The sequence below is a fragment of the Podarcis gaigeae genome (assembly GCF_964106915.1).
Source record: "Podarcis gaigeae genome assembly, chromosome: 2".
Taxonomy (NCBI): Eukaryota; Metazoa; Chordata; class Lepidosauria; order Squamata; family Lacertidae; genus Podarcis; species Podarcis gaigeae.
In genome coordinates, this window is record NC_139679.1 from 113,923,331 (window position 1) to 113,947,717 (window position 24,387).

The 24,387-nt window shown below is 48.5% G+C and overlaps 2 protein-coding genes across 4 annotated transcripts in view; both read left to right on the plus strand.

Moving 5' to 3' along the window:
• The window catches only part of LOC310837988 (E3 ubiquitin-protein ligase TRIM11-like), a 1,016,249-nt gene that overhangs the window by 765,417 nt on the left and 226,445 nt on the right, over positions 1-24,387 (plus strand). The window lies entirely within an intron of this gene.
• On the plus strand, positions 867-24,296 carry APOM (apolipoprotein M). Of its 3 annotated transcripts, none has more exons than XM_083725245.1 (7): positions 867-1,087; positions 7,641-7,783; positions 16,351-16,424; positions 19,292-19,390; positions 20,806-20,904; positions 22,234-22,274; positions 24,179-24,296. In XM_083725245.1, the coding sequence occupies exons 1-6, from the start codon at positions 932-934 to the stop codon at positions 22,257-22,259; spliced, it is 597 nt and encodes a 198-aa protein (XP_083581371.1). In that variant the 5' UTR covers positions 867-931; the 3' UTR covers positions 22,260-22,274; positions 24,179-24,296. The 3 variants fall into 3 exon arrangements, with proteins under 3 accessions (XP_083581371.1, XP_083581369.1, XP_083581370.1); XM_083725243.1 differs by lacking the exon at positions 867-1,087 and adding an exon at positions 4,233-4,596; XM_083725244.1 differs by lacking the exon at positions 867-1,087 and adding an exon at positions 4,258-4,455.

Here is a 24,387-nt window from a genome sequence, read left to right on the forward strand (position 1 = left end):
CCCGGTGGTGAAGCCGGTTTACCCGCCATGTTGGTTACAGGCACGGGAATCTGCGTTGTCCGCCATGTTTGTTTAGGGCATGCTCCCCTTGTAACCCGAAAACCAATCATGTCGCCGCCATTTTTGTTTACCTTGTTTCCTAGCAACAGTATCCGACCTGAACAAAATCCTATTTACCTAGGAGCAAGCCTCGTTAAATTCATTTGGGAATTACTTCTGCCTGGACATGGTTGGAATTCTCCTGTGTGTGAATGTAATGCAGGGAGTCCAAAATATGGGGCGCACACACAGGCAGTCCTTGCATATTATCCCATAATAACCAATGGAAAGCACCAAAATCCTTTTTCATTGGGATAAGATGAATGTCTTTAGGGGAGGCTCTCTTGGAGGCATTATCTTTAGCTGAGGCAATTTTTTGGAGGGGGGCCTTCTCGGTGGTGGTGCCCCAGTTTTGAAACTCCCCTCTAGGATACAGTTTCCTGAAGACCTGGTTATTTGCCCAGGCTTTTGAGGGAATCTTCTGACAGCATCCATGCCTTCAGTAGGCTAGTTGTGGTGTGCCTACCTTGTTTTTAATATCCGTATTGCAAATTTGAAACTGATTTATTTGTCACCATCACTAAAATTGTTTTAATTAATTAAATAAATATTATTATTTTTTAAGTATAGGGATTCCCACCCAGCCTGAGGTAGTGTCCCCTAAATAGGACTTTTGGTTAAGTAAAGTGAAATCTCCTTTTTCTTTCTTTCTTTGTTTTCCTTTTTTTCTTTTCTTTTCTTTTCTTTTTTTTTTTTTTTTTTTTTTTTTTTTTTTGAAAAATTCATATTGCAGAAACACCTCTCTCTTCCTTCCCCCATGCTTCTCCGCATTTGTATGCTATGAAAAGTTGTACCGGTATTTCTTCCAGTCTTGTAAGATTAGGATGTCTGCATGTATGCATGTAATGACAGGATCTGGTCTACAAATGAGCAAACCCTCAGTTTCCATCTGCCACCAACTCAAGGGGGGCCCCTAAGACAGACAGCTATTCTCTCAGCACCCCATTTGCCATATGGAGACAAAAATGATCTACCTTACAGGGTTGTGGTAAGAATTACAATATAATGTACGTGAAACATCTTGAAGGCTAAAAAAAGTTTTGCATAAACTTCCTAAGTCGCCTAGAAACTTACCTGCCTTAGGTAACTAATACAAGAATAATTATTAAATATTATTATTATTATTAGGCAGCCCTTAGCCACTTTCTGCTCTTAATCACTGGAGAATGGAGCAAAGTTTGTGGCTGTAAACATGGTTGGTTGTGTGTGTGTATTAATAAGGCTTGACCTCAACACTTGCTGTACTCAGATTTGAAATCTACAGTGGTGCCTCGCAAGACGAAATTAATTCGTTCCGCAAGTTTTTTCTTCTTGCGAGTTTTCCGTCTTGCGAAGCACGGTTTCCCATAGGAATGCATTGAAAATCAATCCATGTGTTCCTATGGAGACCGTCCGGGGACAGGGGAAGTGCCGCGCGCCTTCCCCTCTGTCCCCTCTTTTGAAGCAAGGGGCGGAGGGGAGAAGATCGCTTCTCCCCGTTGCCGCCCCTTGGTTCAAAAGGGGTCCGGGGACAGCGGGGAAGACGCGCTGCACTTCCCCGCTATCCCCGGAGCTTGCAGGGCAAGCTTCGTTTTGCGAAGCAAGCCCATAGGGAAATGCGTCTTGCGAAGCGGCTAAGAAAACGAAAAACTCCTTCGTCTAGCGAGTTTTTCGTCTTCTGAGGCGTTCGTCTTGCGGGGTACCACTGTACATGGGTTGAAACCTATATAAATTAATTTGAATAAGCTAACAAGTAATAACTTATGAGGTACAGCCCATATTCTCTCCAAATCACTGCCACAGTTTTTGCCTATGCACTGTTTCCCACAGCAAGGCGTGGGTGTTGCCTGTCAATCACATTTTAAATCCACCCACCCTTGCTATTGGCTGAGCTGTTCTCATGTCATAATACACTGAGTCAATATGTACCATCAGTTTACAGCCTGAAACTCATTAGGCCGGGAGGCGGCAAATGCAGGAAGCAGCTGCATGTTGTAATACATCTGTATGTGTAATGTACTCTGCACAAAGGATGTTGCCATGTTTCTAACTTTTTACTTGAAGGGACAGGCATCCTTTTGTCCTTTGCCTCAGGCAGCATAATATATTGGGCCATCTTTGTATTGCAGAACAATATACCGTACTTTTTTGTTCTATAAGACGCGCTTTTCCCCTCCTAAAAAGTAAGGGGAAATGTGTGTGCGTCTTATGGAGAGAATGCAGGCTGCGCAGCTATCCCAGAAGCCAGAACAACAAGAGGGATTGCTGCTTTCGCTGCGCAGCGATCCCTCTTGCTGTTCTGGCTTCTGGGATTCAGAATATTTTTTTTCTTGTTTTCCTCCTCCAAAAACTAGGTGCATCTTATGGTCTGGTGCGTCTCATAGAGTGAAAAATATGGTATCTCTAATAGGACCACATATATTCCCGGTTGCTGGTGACCTTTCCCTATTTGTGGAATACCCTTTCTGATGAAATGTATCTGGCTGCCCCATTACAGTGGTACCTCGGGTTACATACGCTTCAGGTTGCATACGCTTCAGGTTACAGACTCCGCTAACCCAGAAATATTGCTTCAGGTTAAGAACTTTGCTTCAGGATGAGAACAGAAATTGTGCTCTCGCGGCGCGGCAGCAGCAGGAGGCCCCATTAGCTACAGTGGTGCTTCAGGTTAAGAACAGTTTCAGGTTACGTACGGACCTCCAGAATCAATTAAGTACTTAACCCAAGGTACCACTGTATTAACATTCAGGAGGAGTTTAAAAACTTTCCAGAGAGAAAATAACTTAGCTAACAGAATTCTTATCAGCCACCGATGCACAAGAGGAATTATATAGACACATTCCCCAAAGGAGACTGTTTGGAAAACATTTCTCAGGAACTTAGGACTGACTAGGACATATTTGAGAAAGATGTGAGGTCGAAAAGGATCTATAGCTGGTTGTTCTGCAGTGTTACTGTTCAGTCATTTTTTTACATGTTTGTTCTTTGGAGTCCATTACATTATTCACATTTGTTGGTCTCATTGCTTATTGTGCTTAATGCATAGGAACCCTCGGGGCATATTAATTATACTGTACGGTTGGCAAAAAAAAGGACAGAAGTGCTTGGGAGGCAGAGGATTCATGAGCTCAGAAACTGAGCAGGTAGGCAGGGGTAAAAGGTAAAGGTAAAGGGATCCCTGACCATTATGTCCAGTCGTGGCTGACTCTGAGGTTGCGGCGCTCATCTCAATTTATTGGCCGAAGGAGCCGGCGTACAGCTTCCGGGTCATGTGGCCAACATGACTAAGCCGCTTCTAGTGAACCAGAGCAGCACACGGAAACGCCGTTTACCTTCCCACCGGAGCGGTACCTATTTATCTACTTGCATTTTGAGGTGCTTTTGAACTGCTAGGTTGGCAGGAGCAGGGACCGAGCAACGGGAGCTCACCCTGTCGCGGGGATTCGAACCGCCGACCTTCTGATCGGCAAGCCCAAGAGGCTCAGTGGTTTAACCCACAGGGCCACCCGCGTCCCACAGGCAGGTAGGGGAAGACAAGCTAAAATGCACCTGATATTAACTGACCAGCTATATTTGTGGATCGAACCGCACATAGCAGGAGAAAACCAACCCCCCCCCCCTTCCAAATCAATTAAATTTAACAGGGTCACTGGAGTGGCCAAATATGTGCTTACTTGATATCAAATATGTGCTTACTTGCTTATAATTATAGACTACGCTTCAGATAGTGAACACAGTATAAAATAATGAAGCAATGAATTAATCCTCATCAGACCAAATCAAGAAATCAGCAGCAAGTGTTTGAATTCCCCTGCCCACTTACAGACCTATTCCCAAACTGCTATGTGAAAATATGTGTTTAAGCTGTCATCTAAAAAAAAGTCAGGGAAAGAGGGAGTTCCACAAATGGGGGGCTACCACAGAGAAGACCTTCTCCTACTTCACCCTGTAACAAGCCAACCCTGCTGTTGGGACCACACAAAGGGAGGTATGGGAAGAGGCACTCCATCGGGTAATGATTATTTCTGTTTTCCCACAATAACATCCCCATCATCAGAAACACTGCTTCCTTTGTTTGCTCTCAGGGCCCCTGCTTATGCTTGGTAGGGTCTTTCTGGATTTCAATCTCTGCCTCTGCTGTGAGGCACAGGCTGGACTCTAGACCCCAGAGAGCTAAACATTTAACAGGCAGGGGGCAAAGGTGAGCCTTGCAGGATGTTCTTTGCAGAGGTGGATTCTCCAAGTGAATTGCCTGCCGTTCCCGCAATGGAGGGTCTGTGGTGCTATCTCTTCTACTTCTACGGGGTCCTTGTGGACGCTCTCTCCTTGTGTGAGGGTCCCGCGAAGCTGCATGCCAGCGAGCTGAACCGATATCAGGTAGTTGAAGCCGATGGAGGGCAGCTGGGGTTGACAGCAGGTGGAAGCCTCTTAAATGTCCTGAAGGAGCGTCTCCACCCCATCATTCAGACACTGAGATCCAGTCCTGAGGGCCTTCTGGTGGTTCCCTCATTGCGAGAAGTAAGGTTACAGGGAACCAGATAGAGGGCCTTCTCGGTGGTGGCGCCCGCCCTGTGGAACGCCCTCCCTTCAGATGTGAAGGAAATAAGCAGCTATCCTATCTTTAAAAGACATCTGAAGGCAGGTTGGAAGGATTTGCTGAAATAACAAATTGAATTAGAATACAAAAATGGGAGGTGTGAGGAGGTCAAGGAAATAAGTGAATGTAAGCAAGTGATATGCAGATTTGATTTGTTTTTTTTTAAATCTTTTTTCTTCTGTTTTTTGGTTTTTGATGATTTTTTTTTATATATGTATTGGGTTGTTTTTTTTCTTGATTGTTATTATTCTCTTTTTTTTCTTCTGTAATTTTTGAAAACCTTAATAAAAATTAAAATAAAAAAAAGACATCTGAAGGCAGCCCGGTTTAGGGAAGTTTTTAATATTTAATGCTATATTGTTTTTAACACTCAGTTGGGAGCCGCCCATTATTAAAATGCTTCTGTGTTCAAGCAGGTAGAACCCTTGAAGAATGAGGAGACTTTCATCCAGCATTTGGGGAGTGGGGAGACAAAATGCACATTATTATTATTATTATTATTATTATTATTATTATTATCACTATTGATCCTACTATTATTTTTCCATCACAGTGGAATCTTGGTTCTCAAACGCTGAAAACCTGGTTTTCAAACGTTTTTCAGAACCCAAAGGTCTGATGCTGCTATCAGCTATTGTTTCCGTGGCTCTTATGCCAATCGGAAGCCGCGCTTTAGTTTTTGAACGTTTCAGGAGTTGAATGGACTTCCGGAACAGATTATGTTCAAGAACCAAGGTACCACTGTATTTTTTTATTGCCTCCCCCCCAGTAGAGGAGGTTTATGAGAGGTGGATTTAAGGGAGTGCAACAGCTTTGGTCGTGCTGGCACGGAGCCTCAGGGGCACTGCAACTATTGTGTAGAGAACTGTCATTGTCCAGGAGAGGTTGTAGATCTCTGATGATGCGTTGTACTGTTTTAACTTGGGAGCTGTATGTGATGACTAGAGGTGTTCTGTTATTTTCTTAAGAAAAATAACAGAACACCTCTAGTCATCTTAAGAAAATAACAGAACACCTCTAGTCATCACATACAGCTCCCAAGTTAAAATGACAGTTCTCTTTCTCAAGCTCTGGGAGGAAGACCTTTCATTGCCTACAGACAGCCACCCAGTCTTAAACAACTCCTAACCCACAATAATACTACAACCAGACCTAACACGGACACTGGCACCAGAGCCTGCAATAAACCCAGATGCCAACTTTGCTGCCACATACACCCGGACAACACCATTACTGGCCCCAACAACATCACACATACCATCTCGGGACTATTTAATTGCTCATCGTCTAACATTGTGTATGCCATCAAATGCCAACAGTGTCCTTCAGCTCTCTATATTGGACAAACAGGCCAGACCTTACGCCAAAGAATAAACGGACATAAATCGGACATCAGGAATCCCAAGACAGAGAAACCAGTAGGAGAACACTTCAATCTCCCAGGACATTCTATACAAGATCTCAAAGTAGCTGTTTTACTACAAAGGAATTTCAGAAATAGACTGGAAAGAGAAGCTGCTGAATTACAACTTATCACCAAACTTAAAACCATGGAGAAACCTGGTCTGAACAAAGACCTTGGATTCTTATCTCATTATACATGACAAAGCCATTTTTCACCTTTTCACCCCTCGCTTCTTCCTGTAAGACCTATTGCAGTCGTTAAGAGTCGTCAACAGGCTCATCACAGCTATCTGCCAATCACCCATTCCCACCACCCTTCTGAGTAATACCCCTCCCCACCTTTTCACTATATAGAAGGGTCTGGAAACTTCTGTTTCAGTGTATCTGAAGAAGTGTGCATGCACACGTAAGCTCATACCAAGAACTGACTTAGTTGGTATTTAAGGTGATACTGGAAGGAATTTTTTTTGTTTTGACTATGGCAGACCAACACGGCTACCTATCTGTAACATTAATTTTAATGTAAGGCTGTCATATGTCCAGAATTTCCCGGACATACCTGAGATTTGTCCAGGAGGAATTTCCGAAAATCGGTAAAATGTTTGGGAAGAACCAGGCGTATGGCAACCCATGTCGGAAGTGTTGATTTTTTTGCCAAATTTCCTTTTAAAAAAATAGCTAAAAAAAGTCATTGGAGGGGGCGGGGGGAAGCTCAACAACTTTTGTGTCCAGATTTTCACTTTTTGAAATATGGCAGCCCTATTTTAATGGCTCTCCTCTGAGTAGGACTAACAGTGGCCATGACCTTTTGTAGGTGGGGGTTCTTAGAATCACCATATTCTTCTTCTGTGAAATGGGTATTTTGTGGTGCCCGTTATACATCATCAGGTTTTGAAATGTGCCCTGGGCCCAAGAAGGTTGGGAACACCTTGGGAAAGAGCCACCCAAGTTAAAAGACACACGTTTTGCATGTAACATGTAGTTTGGCCCAAGCCCAAGACATTTTGGCATCTGAGGCAAACCACAAAAGGTGCCCCCACCCACAGCCAGGGAAGAAGGGATGAGTGAAGGTCTACACCAGGAACAAGGGAGAAATTAATTGGGAACAAGGAAGAAGTAAAGATCTATCCAGTGGTACCTGGGTTAAGAACTTAATTCACTCTGGAGGTCCGTTCTTAACCTGAAACTGTTCTTAACCTGAGGTGCCACTTTAGCTAATGGGGCCTCCCGCTGCCACCGCACCATTTCTGTTCTCATCCTGAGGTAAAGTTCTTAACCCGAGGTACTATTTCTGGGTAAGCAGAGTCTGTAACCTGAAGCGTCTGTAACCCGAGGTACCACTGTATTGAAAACAAAGTGTGGGAATCAAACCAACCTTATCCGATGGTTGGAGTGAGAATTAAAGGTCATGTCACAGCAGAAGAAGCAGGTGACGTATTCCTTGGAGGCTGAATCGGCTGCCCCTGTGGATCCTGCCACCTGAGGCAGCTGCCTCACCTTGCCTCATGGGTGTGCTGGCCCGGCTTTGTCCCCAGGTGTGACTCAATTCTCCCCTTTGCAGTATACCGGCAGGTGGTTCTTCATTGCAGCAGCCGCGGCATCACCTTCCTCACTGGCGACGTTCGCCAGCACTGACAGCAGCATCTTCAGCATGACACAAACCAGCAGCCCAGAGCGGTTGCAACTGGAGGCTGCCATCCGACTGTGAGTTCCTTTTCCCTTTGGCCCTTTCCCTGCAAAACACACTACTTTCCCAGGTAACCAAGGCTGAGCTAAGGCTCTCTAGGGCCGGTGTGGGGAAATAACAAAGAAGAGTGTTTCTCGAGCATGTGCAGAGCGCAGGACTCGAGATGTTTTGACAAGGCAAAAGATCCAAATGGGACTCTCTACGTAGGACTCCCCACCCGCTCTGTGGATACCTTGAGGGGAGGGGGAGTTCAGAGATTTTGTAGGAGAGGATCCCCCAAGTGTTGTAGAAAAAATTGGGGTTGGCTTTTTCACTCCAACTCCCCTCAAAGGATTCAGTGTCCCCTAAGTCCGTTATCGGTCAGAGAATTGAATCCCCACGACGGGGTGAGCTCATGTTGTTCGGTCCCTGCTCCTGCCAACCTAGCAGTTCGAAAGCACGTCAAAGTGCAAGTAGATAAATAGGTACCGCTCTGGCGGGAAGGTAAACATGACCCGGAAGCTGTACGCCGGCTCCCTCGGCCAATAAAGCGAGATGAGCGCCGCAACCCCAGAGTCGTTCGCGACTGGACCTAATGGTCAGGGGTCCCTTTACCTAAGTCCCTTATCGGTCAGAGAGAAATGAATGGAAGTAGGAACCAGTCTGAGCAAGGAAGATATTTATTTTTCTGTTGCAACAGTGCCTCCCCCCTCCCCGCTCCACTTTGCAAGGCGGCAAGGACACAGAACAAGATGTACAAGAACTTTTAAAGGCTTTGGAAATTGCCCAACCCCTTAGCCAAAGACCAGCCAAAAGCATCACACGAGCATCACAGAAGGAGGTGGGTCTACAACAGAAATTTGAGGTTGTAACTCATCTCCTGTCTGTCAAGGTACCTGAAAATGTTTGCTGGCTATTGTTTCCTGGCTAGTCAGGGCTATTCCTCCCAAATGGTAAATACCTACTGAATACATAGCAGATTCTCTTTTGACAGGTCTGCTTTGCCTTTAACAAATACTTGCCAGACCGATTTGCAGGATCTGCAAGTGAAATAAAATATTGGAAAAGGTTTCCCAAGATGAGAGGAAATGGCTTCGGGATTGCTCAAATGAACTCAAATGAAGCGTTTATTTTCTCAGGGAATATTTCCTAAATTTTGAAGGGCGACTGTTATGTACTGAGTCGAATAGGATCCAAACTGCAGCAGTCTGATTGGTCCTAGAACAATAGGATCCAAAAGGCAGCAGTCTGATTGGTCCTAGAACAATAGGATTCAGAATGCAGCAGTCGGATTGGTCCTAGAACAATGCAGCAGTATGATTGGTTGGCAGGAACCACCCAATCATGCTCCAGATTTAAGTGAATCCACAACCTGATTGGCTTACAGTAGAATTCCGGAATTAGCCAATCATGTGCAGCCCATTGTGTAAATAATGTATATAAAGCAGATACCTTGAGGGGACTTTCATTCATTCCTCCTCACCACTATGAGCTGAATGAAGAGCATGAAATCACTTTGCGACTCTGAGTATATTTCACTGGCGACGAAGGTGGGATCCCGCTGAGCTGACTGCCACACACAGCACCGCAGCACCGCCACCTGCCGCACCGCTGCCTCGCACCGTGTATCCAGGCTTCAGCTCCGGGACACAAGGAACTCAGAATGGCAACCGACAGCAGCTTCTCGCCGTTCAACCCAGCATCTGGAGACTGGGAAGCGTACGCCTCCCGTTTCGCCTTCCTCCTCGAAGCCAAAGGGATCACCGATGAAGAAGAAGCCAAGAAGAGGGCAATATTCTTCAGCGTCTGCGGAGAGGAGACGTTTGAAATCGCCCGGGCTCTCCTTGCGCCTGAAGACGTCGCTACTGTTCCATACAAAACAATAATGGAACAGCTGAAGGGGCACTTTTCGCCGCAACCCTCAGTGGTGGCTCGTCGAAATGCCTTCTATGCAAAGCGGCAAGCCCCTGGGGAAACCATAACTGGGTTTGTGACCTCTCTCCGCCAAGCCGCCCGGTTCTGCAACTTCTCAGAGCTGGAGAACATGCTTCGTGACCGCCTCGTCGGTGGCCTGAGGGATGAGAAACTGCAACAACGACTCTACGCTAAGAAGGACCTAACGTTCCAGGTCGCTCTGGAGGAGGCCCTGGCAACGGAAGCTGCCAAGAGGTCGACGCAAGAGGCACGGCCGAGCCTGCCATCCCAACCGAGGGTCCACCACGAAGACCTCACTGACGACTCAGGATCTGACAGGGAGGAGGTGCACCGAGTACAGCAGCGCACTCAAGCAGCCCACATACCACAGCTGCCTCGACGAGAAGGAGGGAACTGCGCAAGCTGCGGGGAAACTCACGAGAGGAGGACCTGCCGTTTCCGCAATGCAGAGTGCAGGCAGTGCAGAAAATTGGGACACATCGCCCGGGTGTGTCGGGCTCGGCCCACCCGACGCCAGGCATCAGATGACCAATCCAAGAGCCCCAGGTCCCGGGGCCCAACGCACCAAGGCAACTCGACGGAGCTCACGGACTTCCAGGTATACCAGTTGCCCTACCCCAACATAGAGAAAATTTATGTAGAGGTACGGATAGAGGGGGCCCCATGCCGCATGGAGCTTGACACGGGTTCAAATCTATCCATAATCTCGGCAAGGACCTTAAGGAAACTGTGTCCTACTGGGGGTCCCAAACTCAGGCCGGCCCCATTCACCCTCCGGGACTTCCAGAAACGTAAGGTCCCCACAATGGGGGTGGGGACCTTCAGGGTGCAATACCGAGGGCAGACGCGGCAACTGGACTTGCTTGTGGTCAAGGGCCCCTACATTAGCTTACTGGGATTGGCATGGTTTGGACCACTGGGACTAGCCATCACCGGAGTGAACCACACTACCTTACAAGTGGATGTGGACGCTATATGCAAGGAATTTCCAGGGGTTTTCGATGGGAAATTGGGACAGTATACGGGCCCCCCCATTGCTCTACAGCTTGACCCCGCAGTACGACCAGTCAGGCTCAAGGCCCGCCGGGTCCCGTTCGCCCTGAAACCACGTATAGACGAGGAATTGGACCGGCTAGTGGAGCAAGGAGTGCTGGAGCCGGTGCCTAATGCCCCCTGGGAAACCCCAATCGTCACACCCGTCAAGCCTAATGGTTCGGTCCGCATCTGTGCAGACTACAAATGTACTATAAACAAGGCCCTCACGGCCCATGCATACCCAGTGCCAGTGGTCAGCCATGTCCTTGCTACCCTGGCTGGGTCGAAAATTTTTGGCAAGCTGGACTTGGCCCAAGCATATCAACAGCTGCCAGTAGATGAGGCCACAGCAGAGGCACAGACGATTGTGACGCACAGAGGAGCGTTCAGGGTAAAGCGGCTGCAATTCGGTGTCAGCGTGGCACCAGGCATATTCCAGAATCTAATGGACTCGCTCCTTAAAGGGATTCCTGGCGTCACCCCCTTCTTCGATGATGTGTTGATTGCCGGGCCCACACCAGAGGAGTTTGAGGACCGCCTCCGCACCGTTCTGCACCGTTTCCAGACAGCGGGTCTCAAGGTGAAGCGGGAAAAATGTCTACTAGGAGTGCCTCAGGTGGACTTTCTGGGATTTATGGTGGACGCAGAAGGGGTCCACCCGACTGGGGACAAGGTACGGGCCATTTGTGATGCCCCAGCGCCCAAGAGCAAGACTGAACTTCAGGCCTTCTTGGGACTATTGAACTTTTACCATTCCTTCCTTCCCCACAAGGCGGCGGTAGCGGAGCCCCTACACAGACTCCTGGACAAGCGGGCCCCTTGGGTGTGGGGCCAGCGCCAGGAGGCCGCATTCCAGGCAGTCAAGGACTTGCTTGTCTCAAACTCGGTCTTGGCACACTTTGACGAGAGGCTGCCGGTGGTGCTAGCATGCGACGCCTCGCCCTATGGCATTGGCGCTGTCCTGGGACACCAACTCCCGGATGGGAGAGAGGTACCGGTGGCATACTTTTCCCAGACACTCAACGCAACCGAGCGGAACTACTCACAAATCGACAAGGAGGGTCTGGCAATTGTGAAGGGAGTAAAAAAATTCCATGATTTCTTGTACGGGCGGCCCTTCACCGTGGTGACTGACCACAAACCGTTGCTTGGCTTGTTTGCCCCCGAAAAGCAGACCCCCCAAGTGCTGTCTCCTCGTGTCCTCAGGTGGTCAATTTTCCTTGCCAGCTACCAGTATGCGCTGATTCACCGCCCGGGGAAGGCGATGGGCCATGCGGACGCCCTCAGCAGGCTACCACTACCGGAAACAGGCCCCGACCCAGCACCTGCACAAGAGGTTATGAGCCTGGAGCTGCTTCCCGACCGCCCCATTCAGGCACAAGAAGTTGCACACCACTCCAAGAAAGATAGGGTCATCTCCCGGGTCCTGGACTGGGTGTGGAGGGGATGGCCCAGCAGCAGGCCTGGGCCAGAATTCGCTGGCTACACAACCCGCAAACATGAACTGTCGGCCCACAAGGGGTGCCTTTTATGGGGAAGCAGGGTCGTTGTTCCCCAGCCCCTCCGCAAAAGGGTCCTCACAGCCCTACATGAGACACACCCAGGGGTAGTAAGAATGAAGGCCCTTGCCAGGAGTTATGTGTGGTGGCCGGGGATCGACGGAGAGATAGAGGCCTGGGTCAAACACTGCCAGGCCTGCCAAGAATCCCGCCCAGATCCCCCAAGGGCCCCAGTCCAGTCCTGGGAGTCCGCCCGAGCACCATGGTCACGCCTGCATGTGGACTTCGCTGGCCCCTTTCAGGGGAAAACATTCTTCATAGTGGTGGACTCCTACACCAAATGGCTGGAAGTCGCACTGGTACCGTCCACTTCTACGTCCGCAGCCATCCGGGTACTACGCAGGCTGTTTGCAACCCACGGGCTCCCTGACACTCTCGTCTCAGACAACGGGACTGCATTTACGTCAGGAGAATTCCAAACCTTCACAGCGCAGAACGCCATCCGCCACATCCGTTCGGCGCCATTCCACCCTGCCACCAATGGCCAAGCAGAACGCATGGTGCGGACCACCAAGGACACCCTTCGCCGCATGACGCAAGGGGATTGGGAGTACCGCCTTGCCACATTCCTCCTAGCACAGCACAGCACCCCCTGCTCAACGACTGGCCGGAGCCCCGCTGAACTACTAATGGGTCGGCGCCTTGCAATCAGATTGGACCGCCTTCACCCCGATAGAGCTCAGGATGAGGTAGTGGTGGGGGAAGGCAGGAACCCCCGGACCTTCGAGGCCCAGGACCCAGTGTACGCAAAGAATTTTGGGGCAGGCCCAGCATGGGTACCCGCCACAGTCACCAGGGTCACTGGCCCTGTGTCGTACGAGGTGCTAACGGATGGAGGGCAATGCTGGCGCCGCCACTGCGACCAGATACGGCGACGATTCCCGGGAGAAACCCAGGAGGAGGAAAGGGCAGAGGAGTCCCAAGGGAACAGTGGGGCAGTGAGGCCCATAGAGCAGCAGGGGCCAGCAGGAGAGGCAGAATCAGTAAATACAGAGAGGACCCGTGAGGCCGAAAGGACACCGGAACCAGAACCACGACTGAGCGAGCCGGTTGCGCCAGACCAAACAGCCCCATCACAGCCAGCATCCTTGGAACACGAGCCAGAACCTGAACACCGGACCAGGGAACACCACAGGCCGCAACGGACACGTAGGCCGCCAGCGTACCTTGAGGACTATGAATGCGACCTCCCGGGCAGGACTGGAACTTAGAGGGGAGGGGTGTTATGTACTGAGTCGAATAGGATCCAAACTGCAGCAGTCTGATTGGTCCTAGAACAATAGGATCCAAAAGGCAGCAGTCTGATTGGTCCTAGAACAATAGGATTCAGAATGCAGCAGTCGGATTGGTCCTAGAACAATGCAGCAGTATGATTGGTTGGCAGGAACCACCCAATCATGCTCCAGATTTAAGTGAATCCACAACCTGATTGGCTTACAGTAGAATTCCGGAATTAGCCAATCATGTGCAGCCCATTGTGTAAATAATGTATATAAAGCAGATACCTTGAGGGGACTTTCATTCATTCCTCCTCACCACTATGAGCTGAATAAAGAGCATGAAATCACTTTGCGACTCTGAGTATATTTCAGCGACGGATTGGTTTTCTGTGGAGTATGTTTCCCCAATGTGTGTGCACCCTAAGTTTTAAAATAACAGTAGACACCCCCAGTCCTTGCAGAAGAATACTGGGAGGAGGTCACACCAACAAAGGCCAAGCTGGTGTTTACAATGGCAGAACCAGCACCGGGAGTTGGCATCACTGGGCATTTGCCAAGGCCCCACTGCCACTCTGGAGATACCTGGCCTTGCTGTTGTTGGCCAATTTCCTGTCTTTTCTGGACATGCTTCTCCCACTTGCCTTCTGCTCTCCTTCTGGGATAGGGGTACGGATTGGAACCCTTTTGAGCCCAAGACCTCCAAGTTTTACCACTGTGTAGTAGGTTAGTTTCTACAAACACTCACAGACACCCTTCTCTGTCCCCCATCCCAGAAGGCAAGAAGCATCATCAGAGTTCAGGGTCACATTCCAAACAGGCAAAACCCCCCCAGGGAATGTTTCAAAGGCCAGTTGGACCTCGCACCTTATTTACCAAATCCAGTTCTCCACCAACTTGCCACACATCCATTTAGTTAGCTGCTCAGACATTCATCATCAGAAGTGTCATGGTCAGATCACTTCCTGGTGCAACTAGACTTCTCCACTAGCCAGGAAGGGCTGGGCAATGGGCTTCTTAAAAAACCATCTTTAGACGCAGGCAAATCTTCCATTCTTGGGCAAGGTGATTGAGCGAGTGGTTGCTGAACAACTCCAGGCACGCCTGGAAGAAGTGGACCATTTGGATCCCTTCCAGTCGGGATTCAGGCCTCACCATGGGACTGAAACTGCCTTGGTCACACTAGTTGATGATCTCCAGCGCTCTAGCGGGCTAGGGACAAAGGTGAGAGCTGCTTCCTAGCTCTGCTGGATCTCTCAGCGGCTTTTGATACCATCGACCATAACATCCTTCTGGACCGTCTTGAGGGGCTGGGAGCTGGGGGCACTGTCATACAGTGGTTCCGCTCCTTCCTCCTGGGCCGTGTTCAGAAAGTGGTGGTGGGGGATGAGTGTTCAGACCCCTGGGCTCTCACTTGTGGGGTGCCTCAGGGTTCTGTCCTCTCCCCCATGCTTTTCAACATCTACATGCAGCCGCTGGGAGAGATCATCAGGGGGTTTAGGCTGGGTGTTCATCAATATGCAGATGATACCCAGCTCTACCTCTCTTTCACATCAGAACCAGTGAAGGCGGTGAAGGTCCTGTGTCAGTGTCTGGAGGCAGTTGGAGGATGGATGGCGGCTAACAGATTGAGGTTGAATCCTAACAAGACAGAAGTACTGTTTTGAGGGGATAGGAGGCGGGCAAGTGTGGAGGACTTCCTGGTCCTGAATGGGGTAACTGTGCCCCTGAAGGACTACCTAGGTGCGCAGCCTGGGAGTCATTCTGTACTCGCAGCTGTCCATGGAGGTGCAGATCAATTCTGTGTCCAGGGCAGCTGTTTACCAGCTCCATCTGGTACGTAGGCTGAGACCCTATCTGCCCACAGACTGTCTCGCCAGAGTGGTGCATGCTCTGGTTATCTCTCGCTTGGACTACTGCAATGCGCTCTCTGTGGGGCTATATTTGAAGGTGACCTGGAAACTACAACTAATCCAGAATGCAGCAGCTAGACTGGTGACTGGGAGTGGCCGACGAGACCACATAACACTGGTCTTGAAAGACCTACATTGGCTCCCAGTACGTTTCCGAGCACAATTCAAAGTGTTGGTGCTGACCTTTAAAGCCCTAAATGGCTTTGGCCCAGTATAGCTGAAGGAGCCTCTCCACCCCCATCGTTCTGCTCGGACACTGAGGTCCAGCACCGAGGGCCTTCTGGCGGTTCCCTCACTGCGAGAAGCCAAGTTACAGGGAACCAGGCAGAGGGCCTTCTCGGTAGTGGCACCCGCCCTATGGAACGCCCTCCCACCAGATGTCAAAGAGAACAACAACTACCAGACTTTTAGAAGACATCTGAAGGCAGCCCTGTTTAGGGAAGCTTTTAATGTTTGATGGACTACTGTATTTTAATATTTTGTTGGAAGCTGCCCAGAGTGGCTGGGGAAACCCAGCCAGATGGGCAGGGTATAAATTATTATTATTATTATTATTATTATTATTATTATTATTATTATTAAATTCCGGGGGGGGGGGAGCCGTATCACTGTCCTTCCATAGCCCTTTTCTTCCATCTGTCCAAATCACCCTTTTTTCAAGGAAAAATCTAGACGGGTACTTTGCCAAAGATGCATGTTGTAGCTATGATAAATCCTGGCATTTAATTGAGTGCATTGTTACGTCAGCTGGAGTGATATTGAAAAATATGCAGGGTTTAAAAATAAATTAAGAGGTAACATGTTAAGAGGCCCCCCCAAGGCCTCTCAGTTGTCTCTGACTCCCTGCCTTACCAAACCTACCTCAAAGAATCCATTACATTTGGCTGTTTGGCCATCCATGCATCCATTTTCTCTCTCTCTCTCTCTCTCTCTCTCTCTCTCTCAGGAAGACAGGCCAATGTATCCCAAGATCATGGATTTACTTACTTAAGGAGCAGAGTGCTGATCTGGCTACAGAAGGTAAGGCCGGACTTCCTTTTCTAATGGCCCCTTTGATAAGCCCACTCTCAAAGCTGAGCTCAGAACAGGACTGGCCCTCTCAGCAGGCAGAGGGAGGGGCGTTGCAGGTAGGGAGCAGCAGCAGCCAGGTGTTTAGGGGGCAGGACTGCGAGTGTCATGTGGCCTGCCGACTGCATACCTCAGGAGCAGCTGAAGACACTGCCCCTGTTGTTGTTTTTCCGAAGTAGTCCTTTTTATTATTTGCTCTTCAAGTCCTTTTGTGTTTTGAAGGTGGTAACGTTCCTGTTCACAGGGATTAAGTTAAACTCTTAAGAAAATTCTACAGTGGAAGGAGAACTTCTTACAATCGCCCTCTGAAAATAAAACATTCACTTGTCAGCTAGCAGAGACCAGTAGCTGAAGCAGCAAGAGCAAAAATCCACATTTCAATTACCGTATTTTTTGCTCTATAAGACTCACTTTTCCCTCCTAAAAAGTAAGGGGAAACGTGTGTGCGTCTTATGGAGGGAATGCAGGCTGCGCAGCTATCCCAGAAGCCAGAACAACAAGAGGGATTGCTGCTTTCACTGCGCAGCGATCCCTCTTGCTGTTCTGGCTTCTGAGAGTCAGAATTTTTTTTTCTTGTTTTCCTCCTCCAAAAACTAGGTGTGTCTTATGGTCTGGTGCGTCTTAAAGAGCAAAAAAATACAGCGGGTGGAGAGGTTTTGGTTTCTGTCCCACAGAGACCACAGCAGCCCCACTTTGATGCTCTGTTCTCCAACTTACACAAGTCACGTAACCCTCCTCCCAAGTAGCACACAGTGCCCTTTGGTTTCTTCTTTAGGCCCAGGGTTGCATCTAATAGAAGTGTTTGAATGCATCCAGCATAGGTGCATTTTTTGTGTAGATATACTGCACTGCTAGACAAATATCAAATGTACTGTATTTTTCGCTCTATAAGATGCACCAGACCATAAGACGCACCTAGTTTTTGGAGGAGGAAAACAAGAAAAAAATATATTCTGAATCTCAGAAGCCAGAACAGCAAGAGGGATCGGTGCGCAGCGAAAGCAGCGGTCCCTCTTTCTGTTCTGGCTTCTGGGATAGCTGCGCAGCCTGCATTCGCTCCATAAGACGCACACACATTTCCCCTTACTTTTTAGGAGGGAAAAAGTGAGTCTTATAGAGCAAAAAATACGCTAGTTTAAACAAACGATGTTAGAAATAGATACCGCTCCCCAACCTCCCATGTTTTGGAAAAAAAAGTTGCTCCAGTCTACAAAGTATTTTTGATAGCAACAATCTCAACAAAACTAGTTGTTTGTTTGGTAAACTTTGTTTAGACACTGCCCGTGTTGACCTAAGATTAATCTGCAAGTCCCGCCAGCTTGAGCGTCATCTTCTCCTTCTCCTCCTGCAGCAAAATGTCTCGGGCCAGCCCCAGTTCATAAAAATAGCATGGTATAGCCAGGGTTAGCAAATGAGATATGAAAGCTAGGAGCTAAACGGCACCTTAAACCTAGGTTATGGGCTCAGCACCGGAATGTCTAGGCACACTTTTTTTATAACAAGAATACAAAGCTGAAAATGAGTGGACTACGCTAAAATATTCTATTCATCTTTCACATGGTCTAGTCCTTCCCCTGCCCACCCCCCTAATATTCTTAAGAGGGTCTCTTCCCCAGTCTTCAGAGAGTAGCTGGAAGTGGGGAGGCAGAAAAAGGCCCTCCTTTCCTTCCACTCTGCAGTTTTAATAGGTGCAGTACCACACCCAGAGCTCAGAAACTGCTCACACTAATAAAATTATCTATCCAAAATGCACCTAGAACAATGGGAGTTTTGAACGTTGGGTATTGCCCAATACCATGTTTGGACCCTGAGCCCGGGGTTCCCCGTATTTGTATAGCCCTACTACACCTGGGGGGGGGGGGACGACGACGTGGGTGGCGCAAACCTAGCAGTTCTAAAGCCCGTCAAAGTGCAAGTAGATAAATAGGTACCGCTCTGGCGGGAAGCTAAACAGTGTTTCCGTGCGCTGCTCTGGTTCACAAGAAGCGGCTTAGTCATGCTGGCCACATGACCCAGAAGCTGTACGTCGGCTCCCTTGGCCAATAAAGCGAGATGGGCACCGCAACCCGAGTCGGCCACGACTGGACCTAATGGTCAGGGGTCCCTTTACCCTTTACCTTTACTAGGCCTGGGGTGGCATTAAATCCTGCTGTGTTTGGCTATGTGCCCCAGTTACCCACAGTGAACTAGGGTGTGCAGCCAGACTGAGCAGTCCTGCTTCACTGCGTGCTCTGCCTCCCTGCAAAGTGAACTAGCTTAACGTGAGTTGGGCTTCCAGGATATTGATATTGATAAAGGGACCCCTGATCATTATGTCCAGTCACGGACAGCTCTGGGGTTGCGGCGCTCATCTCGCTTTATTGGCCGAGGGAGCCGGCGTACAGCTTCCGGGTCATGTGGCCAGCATGACTTAGCCGCTTCTTGCGAACCAGAGCAGCGCACGGAAACGCCGTTTACCTTCCTGCCAGAGCGGTACCTATTGATATACTTGTACTTTGACGTGCTTTCGAACTGCTAGGCTGGCAGGAGCTGGGACCGAGCGACGGGAGCTCACCCCGTCGAGGGGATTTGAACCGCTGAGTTTCTGATCGGCAAGTCCTAGGCTCTGTGGTTTAACCCACAGCGCCACCCTCAATTTACCTCTGCATTCCGTTGCTTGAATTTGTTTGGTATGTACCTCAACTTGAGTAAATGGGTTATTTTTCTCACCCGCGTTCTGAAGTGGTACAGTCCTAGGAAGACTGCACCATGGAAATCTGTGCCTCCCATCTCTCTTGACCCATGAACATGTTTCTTTCTCTCTGACTTCCCCACCCCAGGCCGCCCTCACATGAGGACAGAGCTGTTCTCTGGCAAGTGCCCCGACTCTATCATTGTCCAGGAAACAGACCGAGACTACCAGAGGATCCTTCTGTATTGTGAGTCCCTCATCCACAGATGTCTGAACTGGGGAGCTTAATTGGGTTAGGGCAGGGGTCAGCAAACTTCTTCAGCAGGGGGCCGGTCCACTGTCCCTCAGACTTTGTGGGGGCCTGGACTATATATATTTTTTGGAGGGGGGGGAGGAACGAATTCCTGTGCCCCACAAATAACCCAGAGATGAGGGTCCCCGATTATAAAATCATAGAAAACAGGAGATACAGTGGTGCCTCGCAAGACGAAAAGAATCCGTTGCGTGACGCTCTTCGTATAGCGGTTTTTTCGTCTTGCAAAGCAAGCCCATTGACATCTTAGCAGATTAGCGCTATTAGCGGTTTAGCAGCTTTTAGCGGATCAGCTGATAAGCGGCTTAGGAAAAGGGAGGGAAGGGGGGGAAACCCGCAGGAAATCGCAAGACAGTTCGTCTTGCGAAGCAAGCCCATAGGGAAATTCGTTTTGCGAAGCGCCTCCAAAACGGAAAACCCTTTCGTCTAGCGGGTTTTCCGTCTTGCGAGGCATTCGTCTTGCGGGGCACCACTGTACATAGCCACTCCAGCAACATATGTCTATTTCCTCATATCCAGAAACGCAAGAAGGGCTTTCACTCTTGCTAGAAGCTCAGCCTTGCCCTCACCGGTTCTGGAAGTCTCCTATAGAAGAGTCCCGTACGCACAGAGACTTTGCACCTGCCCATTAGGGGAAATAGGAAGCCCCAAACATATAATTTTTTTGGATGTCCTTTTTATGCTGAGCTTCGTAGAGGCACCGTTGATCCTTTGCTGAAGAGGCTCGCCGATCTTTCAGACAAGTCTAACCCAGAGATGCATTTTAAATCAAAGCACACTGTAATGGGAATTGGGGTTGCTTGTGCGTAAGCCGCAACTGCTCCAGACTGGGTTGTCCGGCTAAAACCTTCCCCTGGCTGGACAGCCCTTACTCCGTGGCTGTCCTAGTCACTGGCAGAATACGTCAGTGGGCGTTTCCTGAACTTCTTCCAACATAAAAGTTCTTTGACACCAAGTCTCCGCCTAGCCTCCCTGCGAGGAAGCGTCACGCTGATTTCCTTCCCCAGAGGAAGCTCTCTCTCCCCCCCTGCTGGTCCCCTCTCCGGCATCATTGGGGAGCCTTACCTCCACTCTTGGCTCCGATGGCAGTTCCCTGACACACACATTCTACTCATGTAAGAAACACCAGGCAGGCTCCACAAACAACCCAGAGATGCATTTTAAATAAAAGGGCACATTCTACTCATGTAAAAACACGCTGATTCCTGGACTGTCCGCGGGCCGGATTTAGAAGGCGATTGGGCTGGATTCGGCCCCTGGGCCTTAGTTTGCCTACCCATGGGTTAGGGTAACGAATCTTGGAATTGAAATGTCCTTGCATCTGAGCTGCACTTGTCCTCTCTCCCCAGCCCGAGTCCTCCACCCTGCTGAGGGCTGTATTTCTGATTTCAAAGGCAAAGCTTCCTGCCTTGACATGAACGAATTCCTGCTTATACCCAGGACCCAAGGTAGGTATTACTACTGAAGTGAGTGGTGCTTTACCTGTTGTTGTAGCTTTTCTGCTTTTAGCATCTCTCAGATGGAGGGTGGCCACAAATGCATCACCCCAAAGAGAGGACAAAAGAAAACACAGATAGGTTCACTTATACAGTGGTACCTTGGTTCTCAAACTTAATTCGTTCCGGAAGTCCATTCCAAAACCAAAGTGTTCCTAAACCAAGGCGTGCTTTCCCATAGAAAGCAATGCAAAATGGATTAATCTGTTCCGGGCTTTTAAAAATAACCCCCCATATACAGCAATTTAACATTAATTTTACTATCTAACGAGACCGTTGATCCATAAAATGAAAGCAATAATCAATGTACTGTACTACAAAATAAATAAGACAGCATTGTAGATGATAAAAATTAAAATTAAATGACAGTCATTGTTTGGGCCAGGGGTTTTTTATCCATTTCTGCAGTCACACAATCTATCAGTAACTGAACAGGGTTCCACACAGTCACAAAAACAAATTAATCGAAAAAGCCTCAAAAACAAAAACGCAAAATAAATAGTAAAAAAAAAAAAGCGCCAAACTTAATCCGTTCTGGAAGTCCGTTTGACTTCTGAAATGTTCGAAAACCAAGGCACAGCTTCTGATTAGTGCAGACGCCCTGCAAACAATAGCCGACAGCTGCATCGGACATTTGGTTTCTGAAAAATGTTTGGAAACTGGAACACTTCCGGGTTTTCGGCGTTTGAGAACCAAGGCGTTTGAGAACCAAGGTACCACTGAATATGGATTGATGCAAACTTGGAAATAATTATTAGGATTTAGATAGCAGTACTGTACAACATGTCTCTTGCCACGGTGGAGAAGACCACTCAGTCTGTTGCCCAGGTGGTAACAGCCGATGGGCAACTTCAAAGCCCCCTCCCCATGCTTCTTTCTTTTGCACCTCCAACCTGGATTTGGACTGGGGAGCTCTTCCGATGGAGGACTGTTTCAAACAGAGGACTGTCCTTTGCAATTTAGGGCACCTGGTCAACCTTAGTCAGATGTGACTGCTCCTTTCTACAGAGGCTGTTTCCTCTGTAAAATCAAGATTGTGTACCCCACATTTGCCCTAAGCAAAGCGACATCTTGTCATTATAGCTCAGCTACGACATCCCAGAGTTAGAAGAGAGCAACATTTCTTGTCTGTGACACACCCGGCTATGAAAACAACTTCACATTCCCATCCCTCGCTCTGCCCTGCAGACTCAAAATTCACTTTTGGATTCCAAAGACCAGAGTCACAACTAACTTTGCAAACGTTTGTGTACTAATCATCATTGGCCTTCTCTCTTTCAGGTGCCTGTGAATTCCAAGCATTTTGACCTCAAACTCCTTAGGTAAGATAAGCCATCCTGTCCCCAACTCAAATACATATTTAACTTCCCTACTATCCTAAAATCACAATCTCCCTGTGGTATGAGTCAAACCTTAGGGTGCCTAATAGTAAAGAAATGTCCCTGATGCTATAGATCAGGGTTGGCTTCTAGCTCACTCTTTTTTTTCCTTGTAATAAATTTTATTAGATTTTATCAAGAGAGACACAAAGATGACGATCAAACATATTTTTTGGCTAAACAAATACGTTGATCTAGGTAAAATTAAAATATAGATCCAGAGGAAAAGAAGGGGAAAAGAAAGAGAGAGAGAGAGAGAGAGAGAGAGAGAGAGAGAGAGAAGGATTAAAAGAGAGAGAAAATAAATAAACAAGGTTAAGAAACTAAAGCACTTCTGGTTCTTCATCTGTCAGCTATATATAAACAATATTCAACTCATCTGCTCCAATATAACACTCAGCACAACTACTTTTTATAAGCAAACATTCTCTTCAGCCTTCAAACCCAAATGTCATTAGTCATACCTTGGAAGTTGAATGCCTTGTGACTTGAACACTTTGGCTCCCAAACGCCGCAAACCCAGAAGTGAGTGTTCTGGTTTGCAAATGTTCTTTGGCAGGTGGCGCTGTGGGTTAAACCACAGAGCCTAGAACTTGCCAATTGGAAGGTCGGCGGTTCGAATCCCCGTGACGGGGTGAACTCCCGTTGTTCAGTCCTGCTCCTGCCAACCTAGCAGTTCGAAAACACGTCAAAGTGCAAGTAGATAAATAGGTACCGCTTTGGCAGGAAGGTAAACGGCATTTCCGTGTGCTGCTCTGGTTCGCCAGAAGTCATGCTGGCCACATGACCCGGAAGCTGTACGCCGGCTCCCTCAGTCAATAAAGCGAGATGAGCGCCGCAACCCCAGAGTCGGTCACGACTGGACCTAATGGTCAGGGGTCCCTTTACCTTTATTAGGCAGAATTGGAATTAGTAGACCCAATTTGCTCACATTCATTAATTTTAATGGCGCTACTCTTGAGTGGAACTTAGTTCAATGCCACCCATAGAAGCTACCTCATTCGGAGTCAGACAACCGGCCAAGCTAGCTCACTGGCTGGCTCTGGCTTTCCAGGGTTTCAGGCAGGAGACAATCGTAGCCCTGGCCTGGAGATGTTGGGGACTGAACCTGGGAGCTTCTGCATGCAGGGCAGCTGTGCTGTCACTGAGCTACAGCCCTTCCCCAACTTGCAGGCAAACGTCTGTGGCTCAGCAATATCAGCCTGCCCCTGGAATGCAGGCTTGCACTGTGAATTCTTCTCCAGGGTGTGTTCTCTGGGTCACAGCCTCAAGTTCACACAGGGGAAACCAGGAGGGCCTTAGCAAAAGGGCCAGAACTCAGTCGGTAGAAGTGTTCAAAATTATGAAGAGCATGGGGGCAGAACCGTTTTTCTCCATCTCTCAATACTGCTGGAACGCGGGCTCATCAACTTGAAGCTGAATCTTGCAAGCCTCAGGCAAAAGAAAGGGCATTTCGCTCCCACAAGAATGATGATGGGCAGTGACTCAGGGTGGTTGTGAAAGAGGAGATGAATTCATGAAGGATGAAGCAATCAATGGCTGCTAGATGAGACTCAAAACATTTGTGTCAGTACACGTTTAACGCTGCACCATGGTTAGGTGGGAAAAGACAGAGGGGAGATTTGCATACAAAGCCCAGCAGAAAAAGGATTGTACAACAAGCCTCCAGGGTGCTCCTGATCTCGTAACAGACGCTGGGAGTCACCAACAGGCAATTTTGCTTTTTTGGTATCTACTTACCAGATCCAGTTCCCCAGTTGCTCACAAAACCAATGAAATACGAAACCTCAGATTCTTTCAGTACCAACCCTCCTCATTTATTCCTTCCTTTCTTGTTTTCACCTCAGCTTTGGACCCGCTGCGGCAGGACTTAACCGTACACAGAAGTCCATTTGCCTCACTCACTGCGGAAACGGGTGGTTTTACACGTCCTGCGGTGTTGAATAAAATTCCTTTGAGCCAAAAGTGGACTTCCATGTCTCTGTGTCCGGCCTCTGGGATTCTCCTCAGACCACACACTTCCTCAAGTGCTTTTGCCTGGCTGGAATGTGTCCCT

What these genes read in the sequence shown, in the direction of transcription:
- APOM (XM_083725243.1), top strand. Translation starts at nt 4,294, where the DNA reads ATGTTCTTTGCAGAGGTGGATTCTCCAAGTGAATTGCCTGCCGTTCCC. An exon ending in CTGGAGGCTGCCATCCGACT is followed by an intron (nt 7,784 to 16,350) that starts GTGAGTTCCTTT and finishes TCTCTCTCTCAG; the next exon opens with GAAGACAGGCCAATGTATCC. An exon ending in TGCTGATCTGGCTACAGAAG is followed by an intron (nt 16,425 to 19,291) that starts GTAAGGCCGGAC and finishes TCCCCACCCCAG; the next exon opens with GCCGCCCTCACATGAGGACA.